A 16,253-nucleotide genomic window follows, 5' to 3' on the forward strand; every position below is an offset into this window, starting at 1 on the left:
GAGTCAAACTTTTACCCTCACACATTCTAATTTTGGTAAAGCCAGTAGTAAGGTGAAGCAGATATCTGGGGCTTTCCTGCTGGTGAATGTGTGGGCCTGAGTCCCGGTTCATCTGTCCTTCATTTTTTTTCACAATAGTTTTAAGCACAAAAGAAATGCTTTATTTGGATCCTGTGACTACGACTTGCCTCACCAGCCCCACCATCCTGTTCAGGCCTCTTCCTGCCCACTGTCTAATGGGATGAGGGAATGGCTCCTCACCTATGGCCTCATTGTGGCCTTGCAGGGGTGACTAACATCTTTTGAAATAGTTTTCACTATATCATGTTGAACATTTACAAAACAGAGATAATAAAGGATGATATCTTTATTCTATAGTGAAAAAAAGGCCAGTGACTTTCTAGTAAATTCTCTCTCTAATTACACTTAAATATTGAGCTGATCTTAAAGGAAGCTCAGGGTTTTTTTTCTAAGAGTGCATTAGAAAGGGGGCACCTGAGTGGTTCAGCTAGTTGAACATCTGACTCTTTGTTTTGATTCAGGCACTGGTCTTGGGATCCTGGGATTAAGCCCTGCATAGGATTCTATGCTCAGTGGGGATTCTGCTTGAGATTCTCTCCCTCCCTTTCCTTCTGCCCCTCCCCAACATGCTCACTCTCTCACACTCTCAAAATAAATAAATCATTAAAAAGGAAAGAGAACATCAGAAAGCAAAATTTCTTTCTCTCGCATGTATACAAAGACAAAGGGTAAACCATCTAGGGCAGGTATGAAAGCATCATGATAATTAGGGACTCTTGTTTCTTCTATCTTGGGGTCGTATCCACCTCATGGCCAAGATCGCTGCTGGAGTATCAGCTATCCCATCTAAATTCCAGCTGTCAAGACAATTCTCAGAAATTTCATGCAGAACAACTTTCTATATTCTTTGGGCGGGATCTTAGTACATTGGCTATGCTGGCAGCAAGGGAGGCTGGGAATGTAGTCTTTATTCTGGGCAATCTTGTGCCTAACTTAAAGAAAGAGTCTTTTTAAAGAGTAAGGAGAGAATGAATATCGAGGGAAAAGCAGTCTCTTCTTGGTACATGAAATGAAATCGTAAGTGTTGCAGGGTGTCTTCTTTATTTTAAGTACCTAGTACAGGAGATATTTTCATTTAGAGAAGAGGGAAGGACCAAAATAGGATTAGAAAGGAGAGTACAGGCATTTTCTATTGTCCTACTTAAAATAAACAATAAAATCTTCCACTTAAATCTAGATGTAAGCATATAAGTACCTTGAAGAAAAAATGAAATACACACACACAGGCACCAAGAACTACGGGGAATGGAAATAACTACTCAAGGAAGCCATTTTCTGTTTTCCCCGATGGCTTGATTGCATTTTCTCTTGCAGCTACCTGCTCCCAGATGACAGCAAAGCTACCAAGCACAAAACTCTGGTGGTAAAGAAGAGTGTTAATCCTCAGTGGAATCATACTTTCATGTTCAGTGGCCTGAACCCCCAGGATATAAAGAATGTTTGCCTAGAACTTACTGTCTGGGACAAGGAGGCCTTTTCCAGCAACATCTTTCTGGGAGGAGTTCGTTTGAATTCTGGAACCGGTGAGGGACTTGGGGACCCTGAGATAGTGTGTGACTAGTGGTTCCTGTGGGTTAGTATGTAGGAGATGTACCTGTAGCTTCAATGTTTATATTCAGTCCTTTTATAAAATATCACTTACACTTTAGTCTAAGTGAATGTCAACTACTTTCGTGGGTGTTGTTTCAGGTTTTTCTCAGGGGAGGATCACCGAGACAGCACAGGCTTCTGATAGGGGAGAGAATGATTTCCAAGATCAACTTTACTTCATCCTCCTTCTGATAGGGGAGAGAATGATTTCCAAGATCAACTTTACTTCATCCTCTTCTCAGATGACTCACTGGTTGAATTGAAAGGAAACCCATTTTTCTCCCTAAAAAATAACACCTAATGTTGTTCAAACAGATTGTGGAAACATGCCGCTAATGTCACAAGACATGGCCACAACCGGGCAGATTGGAGGGAAATGATGGGGGCAGAGCACAGGTAGCCCCCAAGACCCTCATTATCCCATAACTTACGTCAGACACAGAGGGTCGATGTTGTGCACTGTGGTCAGTACTGTTAAGAACAACCCCACCTGTGTGGTGCTGTGCGTAGTTATAGATTAAGGAAAGCCAAAAATATCTATACCACTAAACCGAAAAGTCCCCAGGTTGCAGAAGCAGCCTTGTTAAAAAAGGAGAGCCCCAGAGCCCACTTTATCCTGTTCCTCTGTCCTCTTACCTCAGTCTCAATGAGCCAGCTCTCTGAGAGACTACCAGAGCAGGGGAAGAGAGGGGCCATGAGGGCCATCCTGCTTTGTTTCTCATTATCTAGGCAGAAGAGAGTAGTGCCAACTGCAAAGGGAGTCTCTTGTTCTAACACTACTCACGAGGTAGGGTGAGTGAAAACAAGCCAGTGAAGGACTCTGCTCAATAAGGCCCCCTCAGAGGTTGATAGGTGTCTTCCAGAAGATCTAAACATTTCATCTGTGAAGGGTAATGCTCCCTTGTCCCTTCCTGTCAGGTGTGAGCCATGGGAAGAGTGTGGATTGGATGGACTCTCAAGGGGAAGAGCAACGCCTGTGGCAGAAGATGGCGGACAATCCTGGGACTCCCGTCGAGGGTGTGCTCATGCTCCGGTCCAGCATGGGGAAGTGTAGGCTCTGAAGGTACCAGTCTCCAAAATGAGGCCTCCAGCCACTGTCTGGCTGCTGTTTGATCCCAGTATTGGTCTTGCGACCTGGGATTCTGCTTCCCTGCCATTTTTCACCTAAGGGTATTGGGACACGTGAGTAGGGATGTCCACGTTATGAACATTTAGAGTCTCGCTGAGTGTCACAAAGAGCATGTACCTCTATGTGTCCAGGGACCAGGGCCTTTTTGATTGGATGGTAAAAAGTGTGCCACACTGTCCTGTCAACGGCAAGTTATGCAATGATTCATAGACTTTATGCCATAAGGGAAATAGTACAAGCTTCAGTACAAACTACAGTTGAAATTTGGAATCCCTAAACTTTTTCTATTACTGAGTTATTTTACATTTCCTAAAATGGTTTGAGGGTTAAAGGGGCCACTTATAACGTAGATCACTTGAAGAGTAAGAAGGAATACTGACTACGCTTTCCTCACCCTGGGAATTCCCATAATCCCTAAAAGGCATTGTGGGGATGGTTGCTCAGACAAGGAGATGGCCCTGTTATTATAGCAAACTTGTGGATTAAGAAGGTAAGTTTTCAAGATGAACGGACAGGTTTTTCTATGGTGATTATATAATCTATAATCTAAATCAGCCCAGTTTTGAGAGTGAAAAGAACTAGATCTTTCTATCCGAACAATAGATGTAAACCAGGATCGACCAGGGAAAATGGAGACGTAGTGTCACCCTAATTATGACTTAGGAATTAGAGAGCTCCATTGTAAATATCTATTTTGTAAAATATTCTAAGCCACTGACTACAAGGGAATAAGAACTAATGTACATTTTGAGCCCCTGCATGTGTCGTATCTACTGATATCCCACTGGTCAGAGGAAGTCATATGGCCAAGCCTAAAATCAGGAGGCAGCGAAATCTACTCTGTTCACGGTGAAGCCATGGCAAGCATGAGGATCCAGGAAGGGAAGAAGAATCAGTAGTTCAGTAGTTCAATCTACTTTACCTTCTATTAGCTGGAATTCCAGGTGCATCAGCCACCAAAGTTAGAGGCAAAGATAGTTAAAGTTGAAAGGTACTTCAGACCTGGTTCCTCATTTTGCATATTCCAAACCTGAAGCCCCTAGAGAGCTGAAATGACTTGCCCAAGATCGTATAGAAGCCATGATGGTATCCAGACTTAAATCCAGGGTGTGACTTGTCAGCCAGTGTTCTTTCTACTGTAGCCCTTGGCATAATCTTACACTTCTCAGGGTGGATTGGAGGGCAGAGATGAAGGAAGGTGGAGTGGAGTTGGGTTATTTCAGTATGAAGTATCTGCCTCACTCTTCTTCTGGAGTCCTATTCTAGCCCCTCAGTTCATTTTTTCACTTGAATTCATATAAAATCTTCAAAAAGGTAGAAATGGAATTTTAGTGATATGAAAGCTAGAATCATCTTCAGGCTTATTCAAGCTAATTTTTCCCATATTCTGAATTTCTTCTTGAATTTTAAAAACTGAAATAAGAATATATTTAGTATTATTCTTGGGAATAAGCAGTCCGTTTTCAATATTATTCAAAAATAGGCTAATTCTCAAAAATTGAACTTATTGGTCAGTTGTAGCTTAGTACCTAGGGAACATTTTTTTTTAACTCAACACCCATATCCCTGTGCTACTCTTCTTAAAAACAGAAAGCTAAAACTGTAAGATCATCACTACTTCCTATATTAGAAAAATTAATTGTCTTCAGACTTGATCTGACTCATTCTGTCTGCAGTGACATTTTTAGGGTACATGAGAGGGTGATGTTGGTGACGTCTGGAGACCTCTCCAGTGTAAACAAACTAAACTATATTTATTCACTAATCATAGAAGTGGCAAAATAATAAATTCCAAAATGTATACCTTGGACTCTAGATGAGCATAACTCTATGAGTTCAGACCTTTGCCACTTTTAAAGCAATTCTCTATATTATGTTTTCATAAAATCCAATATCTAATTGGGTATTTCCATAATGCAAAAACCCAAGTATGCAGAAGTCCATCAGAAAACTGCAGTGGTATTCTCAGAAAGAAAAGGTGAATTGACCATTAGGTCACTCTGTTTTACTAAGTGTTGTGTACAAGTACAAATATTTTTAAATATAGGTAATATATGTGAATGGCACAAAAGTTAAATAGTTCAAAACTGCGAAAAGTAAGTCTGCCTTCTTTATCTTCCCTAGCAGAAATGATTGATAGCCTCATTCTTTCTTATGGCTATATTAGGTGTTGCATTATAGAGATATGGCACATTTATTTAACCCCACCTATCAAATGCCACATTACATATGGTTAACTTCGCTACCTACATTTGGTGGCTTTTCTGAGCAACCTTTCAAACATCAACACTTTCACATTCAAAATGAGGCATACGTATTATACAGCCATTCCACTTTTGGGTGTTTATCCTCTAGAGGTGGATACAGATGTGAGAAATGAGTACATACGAAAGTATTTATTGCAAAAGATAGGAAACGATCCAACAGCCCATCAGTAGAGGCCTTCTATAATATCATATATGCCTACTTTCTCTGTTTCATTAGTCTCCCTCTCCTTCTCTGCTGAAGATCGCTCAGTGATAAACTCTGGATTCTCTAGTGCTTGTTCTTTCCTTCCTCCTCACTTCAAACACCCTCTCGGGCATTATCATGTACCATGCCTCCGTGGGTTTCTGTGCTTATAACTTCACACTCGCATCTCCAACCCACACCATTCCTCTCAGCCCCAGACCCAGATCCAGCTGCCCATATGACATAGCCACCAGGACAGCTTGTGTTTTCAACAGAGTCAAGACTGAACTCTTCATTAGAGCCGTCCTCTTGTACCCATTTCTATCTACTTCAGTACATCCTGTCTCTCTACCTCATACCCTCCTCTATCCAGTCACCATAAGTAATATAGTTTCAGCCCAAGATAGTCACCCCACCCTGTGTCAGCACAGATAAAGGCACAGAGGGTGCTCTCCAGCCCAGTTCTCCATATCACCTTCTCAGAAGAGACCTTGGCCTTGCCTGGAGTGTCCTCCTCCTTATTTGGAGATCTCGGCCCTCAATTTTCCCTCATATGAATCAGACAAGTTGTAAAGGGCCGTGAGCAAGCTTTAAAGCCTGACTTTATCCATTCGGTTTGTCAACAGCACTTGCAGGACACATGGAAGATTATCTGCCAACTCTCATTTCATTCACACGGTCACTGGAACTGGAATCATTGGGATGCAGATTTTCCAGGTCACAAAAATGCCAAAAGCGAAGCTATTTCGTGGGACTTCATATTCCTGGCCTCTTTTTTCCTTAATAAACTTATACGAATTCATGACCAATGATCATTAAGTACTTAACTAACTAATGGATGAATTGAACCTACCTGATTCACAGTAATAGGGGTCTCGTCATCACCTGCTACCCTAAGGTTTCCATTTGCTGGGGGAGGAGAAAGTTATGGATGAAATAAGGGCAAATCCCACTTTTAGAAACAGAAGAGATTGAAATATCAAGTCACCCCAGAAGTATCTCAGAGTAAAAGCCTATGGCATTTGGGACTGTGATCAGTGTTTATTTTTTGTTCTGTATAGATATTTCACATCACACTGAGCATTGCCCTTAGGAGTTGGCAGAATGGCTTCCAATGGCTTCCAAAGCCATGGAAATTGGGCTGCATCAAGGATTCCAAAGGATTGTCTGAGTCATCTGGAGTGTGAATTTAATACACTGATTCCAGAGCATTGTCCCAAACCTACTGAATAAAATCTCCAGGATTTTAGCAAGCTTCTTGGGTGATTCTAATACAAATGGATCACAGTTTGAGAAACACTGCATTAGAGGACAGAATAAGTCGACTGTATTCTTTGGGCTAACTCTATGTCATGATGGCAGATTGGATTTGGTTAACCTGGATGTTGCTCATTGCAAGGCAACCATAGTGAGGTAAAAGGAGCCTAACCTCGGACTTAGAAGATGTTAGCTCAGGTCTTGACTACTTACCAACTGTGTGACCTCGGTCAAATTAATTCTCCAATCTAGGCCTTGATCTGTTTACCTGTAAAGTAGGAATAATTGGGTTAACTTGGAGTTACCGAAGACATGAAATAAAGTAATATATGTAAATATGCTTTGTAAATTTTAATGCACTGGCCAGGGGGAAGGTCATTGGTGAGCTAGTTATAACATTCTGTGGTTCATAATCTCTTAGGCCCTTCTTTTCCTAAATGCTTCATTAGGGCTTAATCATTCCATGTACAGTGAAGTGGTTTCAGCGTACAGCAGAGATATAAGAAAGAAAAAAATCCTTATTTTGTGCCATGTGACCTATTGTGGGTGGTAGTAATTTATTTATTTTAGGCTGGAATTTCCTGCTTCATTTGACAAGATAATAAATATTTCAAAATGTGTTTTATTTGATGGACAGAAAAACTGTGGTCTATTTTTTAATAAGTTGTGGAATCTGCAAGCAAACCATGTTGTTGCACCTTTCCTTAACACCTTTTCCATTGGGAAGACCAACTCTTTCTGTGGCCCATTGCCTAGCCTTCATGCCATGGAGATCAAACCTGCCTTCCTCCCAGGGATGCTGTTGAGAATCATGCTTTTTATTTGCAGAAGGAAATGTACCATTCTGTTGAAACAAATTCCACAGAAATACAAGCCACTGTTGTCATTATGAGAAAAGCATAGTGTTTCAAAGATTAACAGTCGTACCTCATTTACCTCACGAGAATTCATCAAGCTATTCTGGTAGAGAGTTCCTTTCCCACTTGGATAAGGGATGTGGAATATATAGTTAGTATTGCCTGTAAATGACAAAACACTCACATAGGGTAGTAGATCTTCTCTTTCTCTTTAGTAGTTCAGCACAAGAGACTTAGCTCTGCTTTCCTTTTTTCCTTGGTTGAGGCAAAAATCAATACAGCAAGCAAATAAAATATTATTATAGTTAAAGCAGAAGTTTAAATCTTTGGCATTTGTGAGGGGAAAAAGTCTCCTTCTAGAAGGGCAGAGAATTAGATGTGTGTTTGAATATAAATATTTTGTTTCATCCCTTTATGGTTTATCTGCTTACTTCAGGGAAGGAATCTCATGCCTCCTTCCGTGCATTTTTTTCTGCTTAGCCAAAGATTCCTTTTGTCTTAAGAAAGTTGAAACTTGTTTGTGCCAATCCATGAGAAGGGATGAGGCCCAACAATACAACTTTTTAAATCTCTCTCATTTGGAAACGAGGAAGGGAGGGAGCCATTCCATTACAAGGCAGATTATGTCCATCATTTATGGTTCTTTTTTTTATCATTTCCCCATATTCTTTATTCATAAATGGACATTTTTGAAGAGAGATCATTGGTTTCAGTGGATGTGAAGAAATAGATGTCTAGGCTTTCTTGAATCTTTTTGCTTTTGACCTGCCTCATCACCACCAATTAATCTTTCCTCCTTAATTCCTAAAGCTCTTCTTACATTGTCCCTCTGACTGATGGAGTGGTCTACAAGAATCTCAGGAGATGCCCAGAAGCCTTTTTTTTTCCACATGGATTAATGGAAATATTGTTAATTTTTAGCTTTTTCCTTTCACTTCCAAACCCAGCTCCCTAAGAGTCATAGGTTTGCAAAGCATCTGAATCCACAAAGCCAGTTTGCAGGGTTGGATGGGGACTGTCTTGGCTACTTTCCATGGTGATAAGGGGCACGACACATCCCTGAAAAGGTAATGAGGTATTGAACTTCTCTAAGGAAAAGTACAGTATTATGGTATTTCAGTAGGTAAGTGAGGAGGGAACCCCATGCCTGGAGAGCAATTCATGGTTGATAAATTCCAAGAAAGGTCTCTCTAGAGGCAAGGTTTTTGTTTTGTTGAGTAGGGAATACAGTGTGGGCCAGACCTGAATTGCTAAGGATGTAGGGAAAGGAGAGGGGAGTTACCTGCATTGGGGGTTTCCATTGTACCCCTTCCACCAGGCAGGTGTTCCTCAAAATAAATGCTATACAAATATTTAAACAACCCCTTAGAGGGGCACCATATCATCAGGGCAGAAATGGGCCCAACTGAATGCACTAGATCTCCATCCCTACATTGAGGGTCATTGTCACAAGCAGGTTAGGGATTTTGTTGTTGTTGTTGCTTTTTCTGGGCCTGAAGATGAGTCTAGGAGTTTAGCCAACTAGAGAAGGAAGATTAACGCTTTCAGTACCCTGAGAGCAGCTAAAGATGACTGGGTCACTGTGACACTGGAGCGGAGGCTCTCCTTTCCTAGAAATAAGAGGGGTAACTTTCCAAACAGCCGAAGACTGGGTCTTCTACTTGTGAGTCTGTTCATTCTGCTTTGTCCCTGGCCCCTACCTGCTTTAGCTGTCCATTTACTCCTCAAATCCTGCTTGGATAGGAAGTTGATCTCTTGGTTTGCTTTTGAATCAGTAAAATTTTATTGATCGTTGCAGTATTAGATCTACAGAAAAGGTGAGCAGAAAGTACAGAGAGTTCCCATATCCCACTGCCTCTTCCCCTGCAAGTTCCTCCTCTAACGAATCTCGTGGTGTGGCACGTTTATTGCAATTGATGTATCAGTATTGGTACATCATTATTAATTAACGTCCATAGTTTATATTAGGGTTCATTCTTGGCGTTTTACAGTTCTGTGGGTTTTCACAAATGCAAAATGTCATGTATCTACAATTACATCATCGTGCAGAATAGTTTCGGTGTCCTAGACATCCCCTGTGCGCCAACCTGTAGCAACCACTGATCTCTCCACCATCTGTAGTGTCTTGGCCTTTTCTCAGTATGTCATAGAGTAGAAATCTTACAGTATGTGGCCTTTTCTGACCTGCTTTTTTCACTTACTGATGCATTTAAGGCTTCTCTGTGGCTTGTTGTGGCTTGATCATCCATTCGTTTTTATTTCTTTTTTTTTTTAATCGTAGCAAGAGCACTTAACGTGAGATTGCCCCGTCTTAACACGTTTTTAGGTGTACAATGCAGTATCTTTTCAAGTAAAGAGGAAAGGATGGAAAACTCTAGGAAATAATAATGTGTTTTAAAAAGTCCCCTGGAGATGACAGGCGGGCTGTATGCATTGTGCTAGTTTTCTTGGTTCTATTTTTGACTCCAAACAATTGTTCCTATCCACTTGTCTTGCTGGGTTCAGTGCAAAATTGGTAACCATACTTAAATGTGTAACATGCCTACTTTTAAGCTTCTGTATGGAACACGCACCCCAAACCAAAGCTTTGTGCCACCCTGTCCTTGCTGCAAAGTTTAATGTCTTTTCCATTAAATTCACTTTCCTAATATTTCTAACGTGTTCTATTGCAAGTTACTCCCGAGTTCTTGAAGATGGCCTGGAGACCCTTGAGGACTCATTGTATGTCACCTGTTCCTCCTGTTTTTATACTTATTTGTCTTCAGAGAAAAACACATTTGCTGAACTGACAGATTGAGTGAGTGGGTTTTGTTTCTAAGGCGAGGGTGATGTTGAACACAACTCTTCCTTTTTTTTTAAGATTTTATTTATTTATTTGTCAGAGAGAGAGAGCGAGCACGCACAAGCATGCAAAATGGCAGGCAGAGGCAGAGAGAGAATCAGGCTCCCTGCAGAGCAAGGAGCCTGAACCGGCACTCGATCCTGGACCCTGGGATCATGACCTGAGTCGAAGGCAGTGGCTTAACCAATTGAGCCACCCAGGTGTCCCTGAACACAACTGTTCTTGGTGCTCAGCTACGAATCCAACCATCATTGTGGGTCTGGCTCACTTACCTTCCTATAAATCTGAATCCTGACTCAACAGCTCCCTTTGCACTCACTGGAATAAATCATAGGCAGTGACGAGGGAAGGGTTCCCAGGTGACATTCGTTGAGCCCCTATTATTATGTATTGGGTGCTTTTCCAAACTGCTCTGTGCTTTGCTCCTTTGCCCTCTGGTTTTCTGGTTTTCTGCTGAGTTTGGCCAACTGGAGCAATTAGTGGTAGATTAGAGGAGAGAAAGTTCAGGATGTTTATTCCCCATACTCCTTCCCTGCGGGGCTGAAGGCTGTTAGAGGCTGTGTTCCTCTGTCCCAGCTCCTCTTGGGTGGTCTGTCCTAAAGCTATACCTACAACTCTATCTGGGTTCCACTGATTCCCCCCACCCCTTACCCTTCAAGCTTAGGGGGGTAAATATCCTTTGATGCTGCAAGTTTTGAAGTGCTACAGGACCCCCCACTGAGTTCCTTTACCACACCCACACCATTATAATCTTTTCATGATGTCCTCTTTCCCATGTGAGTCTGCAATCTGTTTCCCAACAGGACTTTGACTAAAAAGGATGTCACTGATGATAAGACATTCCCCGCTTCAGAGATGTTAAAATGTGGGGGGAAAAATGTGCGTCTTAGAATCAATGAACTATGCTAGTTGTGATATATTCCTGGTGAATAAATGAATCATTGAATGATTAGCATTCGTAGTGCAGCTCAACTCAAAGACAGATACAGTATAGTGGTATGACAGATGGTGTGTTCAGAATAAACCTCAAATATCAGAGTCAATACTTATTCTTCCTACGTATTGAGATGCTTTTTCTCAGTCTTGAGATGGATAGTCAATAAGAAGGTCATGGCCTAGCCCGGGATTCTTAGTTGTTACAACCTGGGCTAAAACATTAAAATACTGCATAGTCATTCCATTTCTCATGAAAGGGGATAGCTCTAAAGCAAATGCTACCAATGTGGGTAGAAATTTGCTTTTTGTGAAGCAGTACTGTTGTTGTTTGTGACTTGCCATGAACTGAGTTCAGAGCTCTCTGCAAGGAGAGAGTGGTCCCCAAGTCTGGAACCCCTCAGATTCCTCAGCTCACATCCACTGCTCCGTGTAACAACCAGCATATATTCTGGTCAACTCTATTTTTTTTTAATTTATTTATTTGATAGAGATCACAAGTAGGCAGAGAGGCAGGACCAGGACTCCAGGATCATGACCTGAGCTGAAGGCAGCGGCTTAACCCACTGAGCCACCCAGGCGCCCCTGGTCAACTCTATTTTTAATAGCCTTATTTACAATGGTAAGACCTTACTTAGGTGAGGCTGCCTGTCTAGAATTTTATCAGTCATTTAGTGGAACTACTGATTAGAACTGCATAGGCTGTCTTATTACAGAAATCTAGCAATGACTGAGTCTCGTCCGTCACGTATAAGAGCTACTGTGCCTTTGGAAAAGTCTGCTGTGTTTCCTTTTCCTGATTTGTAATTGTCCCCGTAGAGACAAAGGAAAAAGTGGCTCACCTCTGGTTCTCCTCTAGAACAATGATAGTCAGAGCACTGGTCCATAATAAGGAGCTTACCTCCAAATTCAAAATCAACATGCTGCCTCTGCTGAGGAGGTTTTGCTGTCAAAAAATATCAGCCAGAGCAGATAATGTGTTTATCGATACTGCGGATTTATGTTGGGAAATCACATAGGGAACTTGCAGTTCCCTACCTCTTTGTGAAACAGTAGCAAATGGTCCGGGAACCGGCAGCCAGTAAGAGAACTACACTTTGAGAAGCAGCACCTTAGACGGCCCTGGAACTCAGTCCCTTCCCAGAACCATCTTCTAAAATGGCTGCCACTTGTTGAGAAAGGAAAGCATTTCTTCTCGTTCCAATATTCCAAGAAAAAGCATTGGTGGTATAGTGGTGAGCATAGCTGCCTTCCAATATTCCAAGAAAGGGGTGGCTCCTCTCTCCAAGACTTTAAATCCGTCCTTGGTTTCAGAGGGCATCAGAAACCCACTTACTAGTCTGCCCAAGGGTCAAACAGAATTCCATGAAACAGAGACATTTCGGTTCTATTTGAAGTCAACTTGTCAGTCTCAGAACAGCTGCCTAAGTACAGCGTCGTCCTGCTGGAAAACTCGTTCCTTCTGATGGGGGGACAGACAGATGAGACAAAAAATCCATATTCTGTGCACAGAGATCAAATTTCACCCAAGCTCTGACACAGTCGTAGAACAAACAGGAAAATAAATCCTTCAGAGGAACATCTTCAGAACAGACACCATAGTAATAGACAAGCATCTTGACTCTGCACGTTCACCAATAAAATTGATTCTGATTAACGACGCAAGATGCCTTGACATCATTCCTATGCTTTGATTCCTAAAGAGATAAAAGTGCTATATTTTAAATGAGTTAAGTGTAATTCTTACTTTGCAATGCATACTGTAACCATTGGCCATAGCAGAGAAGCAGTGACTTTGGTAAGTGTTTCTTTTCTTTTCTTTTCTTTTCTTTTCTTTTCTTTTTTTAAGATTTTACTTATTTATTTATTTGTCAGAGAGAGAGAGCACACAAGCAGGCAGAGGTGGAGAGAGAAGCAGGCTCCCTGCAGAGCAAGGAGCCCGATGCAGGACTTGATCCCAGGACCCTGGGATCATGGCCCAAGCCAAAGGCAGCGGCTTAACCGATTGAGCCACCCAGGCGTCCCTGGTAAATATTTCTAAGGCTGATTATACCAGCATCCTTCTCAGTGGTTCTCATCCCTGGCTGTGAGAATCCCCTTGGAAATTCTGAAAATCCCCCCAGGCCATGTAGATACCCAGGCAAATTACATCATCATCATCTCTGGGGACAGCACCCAGGCATCAGTATTTTTTAAACTCCCCAGATAATTCTAGCGTGTGCCCAGGGTCAAGAAGGACTGACATAAAGACTATCGAGAGAACTAGTAGGCCAACAAGGGTGTGGTGTTTGCAGGTCCTGCTTTAAAAAAAAAAAATACGCCCCTCACCTTAGGGCACTAAACTAAGAAGAACCTTTCAGCGTTTCTTCTGTTACGTTGAGTCTCAAATTTGTGTGGTTAAAAAGCCAGTAAAGCTGGAAGGAAATGAAATATCTGTGACCTTTTTGTGAAGATTAAATGCAATACTGTGTGTGCAATATTAGTTTGGATTCTTGACGGGCTGAAAGATTCCACTCATCCCTGCTCTTAATTTCTGATTCACTCAGGGCAGGATATAGAATTTATTGAAAGAAAGAGATCAGCAGAAAACAGGAACAGATGCAACAAATTCGAAGGGGCTTTCCTTTGTCTATAAAGCACGCAGCTACCAGGAACACGCTCCATGAGTCCTGTCAGAGTTGAGAAAAGAGCCAAATTTTTGGTACGATTCCACTCCTTTCTACACAAGCTCCTGTCACCATTCCTGGATTCTGTCACATTCCAGAAACATCAGTGCACTTCTGTTTAGGGAAGTAGTTCACAGTGTGTGGTCTTCAGACCCCTGGGTGTCTGAAAAGCTTTTCAGGGGGTCAGCAAGGTCAAAACGATTTTCTTTAGCTTGCTTTTTTTCACCGCGTCGACATTTGCACCAATGGTCTGAAATCAATGGTGAGTAAAACTGCAGCTACTTTAGCATAAATCAAGGTAGTGTGTTTCTTTGCCTTTATGCACGCATTGTAAATACATAAAATGCCACTTGGATTGAAGAAAATCCTTCATGAAGCAGGGAAAATTATTAACATTATTAAATCCTGACCTTTAAATGCATGTTTTTAATTTTTTCGTACATGGCAGAGTACAAGGGCTGTCACAAGGAAAAGCCTTTGTGCCTTTGAGCTGCAAATTGAACTGGCTGCATTTTTCACCATTTCATTATTTGAAAGAACAAATGACAAATGAACCATTGTCACACAGTCTTGAGGACTGGGCGGACAGTTTCTCACAAATGAACAATGTATGCCCGTCGTTTCAAGAAAAACAACTGAGTATTTATTGACAATTATAAAATTTGAGCTTTGAAGTAAAAATTTGAATTTTGAGAACCTGGTATACACCTTTTTTGAGTATGACAGCTTCCCAACACAGAGAATTTTCTGAAAAGATCGATGGTGATGTGAATTTTCTTGATACTATTGAACAAATTTTCTCGACCTTTGGAAGGTTTGCCTGACTCAGTGAACCAATATTTTCTAAATGACCAATGTATAAGGTAGAAAGTCATGCATGGGTAAAAGATCCATTCAAAGTGCAAGATAGACCAATGGACTCTAATGCAATAGAATATAAAAAATTTTCTATAATGACATTAATCTGAAGGAACGACTACTTGCTGTGTTTTGGTGAAAAGTCAAAGAAAAACATCCAGTTATATAAATAAGCTATTAAAATACTCCTCTCTTGTCCAAATATATATCTCTGTGAAGCCAGATTTTCTTTATATGCTTCGATCAAAACAATATATTGGTATTACAACAGGCTGAATAGAAAAGCAGATATGAGAATCTAACTGTCTGCTTTCATGGCAAACTTTGAAAACACTAGTAATAATGTAAAATGTCACATAGCTCACTTTTTTTGAGAAGCATATTTCATTTTCTAAAAAATATAAACTAACTCTATAACTATGTAACTAATTATGTAACTATAACTGAAAAATATAAAATAACTATTTTAACATGAGGTTGTTATTTTTTCTAAATGAATTAAATACAGATTTTTAAAAATTTCTGTTTTAGCCTCCTATTAACTTATACTTGACCCATAATACCAAGAATGCTATAATTTTTACACCCATATTATTTTAAGGTATAACTGACATTGTTTCAAGTATATAACACAATTTAATACTTGTATATATTGTAAAATGATCACAATATGTCTATTTAACATCTGTTACCATATATAGTTAGAAAAATCTTTTTCTTGTGATGAGAACTTGTAAGGTTTACTCTCTCAGCAATTCTCAGATATGGATTACAGTATTAACTATAATTGCCATAGTATACAGTAATCCCAATGACTTATTTTATATTTAGAAGTTTCTATCGTTTGATCCCTTTCACCCATCTCACCCATCCCCAACCCCTCACCCCCAACAACCACCAATAAATCTTTTGTAATTTTGAGGTTGGTTTTTTGGTTTGCTTCTTTGCCATTTTAGATTATAAATATATGTGACACCATATGGGATTTATCTTTCTCTGATTTATTTCACTTAGGATAATGTCCTCAAGATCCATCCATGCTGCTGTTGTAAATGTAAGACCATATTTTTTACGGCTGAATAATATTCTTCACACACACACATACATTTTCCTTACTCATTCATCTATCAATGGACATTTAGCTTGTTTCCATATCTTGACTGTTGTAAATAATGTTGCAGTGAATGTAGGGGTGCTTATATCTTCTTGAGATACTGATTTTGTTTTCTTTGGGTAAGTATCCAGAAGTGGAAATGCCAGATCACGTGGTAATTCTATTTTTAATATTCTGAGGAACCTCCATACTGTTTTCCACAGTGGCTGCCCCAGTTCACATTCCCACCAACAATGCATGAAGTTTCCTTTTTCTCTACATTCTTGTCAACACTTTTGTTTCTTGTCTTTCTGATTCTAGCTATTCTGACAGTTGTGAGGTGAGATCTCAATGGGATTTGGATTTGGATTTCCCTGATGATGAGTGATGCTGAGCATCTTTTCACATACCTGTTGGCCATCTGTATATCTTCTTTGGGAAAATTTCTATTCAGATCTTCCACTCTTTTTTTAAAATTTAAATTCAATTAGCCAAC

General features: G+C 40.5%; 1 protein-coding gene across 2 annotated transcripts in view; it reads left to right on the top strand.

The window, feature by feature from the left end:
* LOC111150525 (synaptotagmin like 5) overlaps positions 1 to 3,893 on the top strand; it is a 120,721-nt gene extending 116,828 nt beyond the window's left edge. Inside the window, exons 15-16 of one of the 2 annotated variants that reach the window (XM_022508018.1) lie at positions 1,396 to 1,604; positions 2,590 to 3,893. In XM_022508018.1, coding sequence (XP_022363726.1) covers positions 1,396 to 1,604; positions 2,590 to 2,732 — 352 coding nt within the window. In that variant the 3' untranslated portion in view covers positions 2,733 to 3,893. The remainder of the gene's footprint in view (positions 1 to 1,395; positions 1,605 to 2,589) is intronic. The other variant, XM_022508016.1, reaches the window with a different exon arrangement.
* The last annotated feature ends 12,360 nt before the right edge of the window (positions 3,894 to 16,253 follow it).

Source organism: Enhydra lutris, unplaced genomic scaffold (assembly GCF_002288905.1).
Source record: "Enhydra lutris kenyoni isolate GAN:26980312 unplaced genomic scaffold, ASM228890v2 scaffoldscaffold23, whole genome shotgun sequence".
NCBI classification, from domain to species: Eukaryota; Metazoa; Chordata; class Mammalia; order Carnivora; family Mustelidae; genus Enhydra; species Enhydra lutris.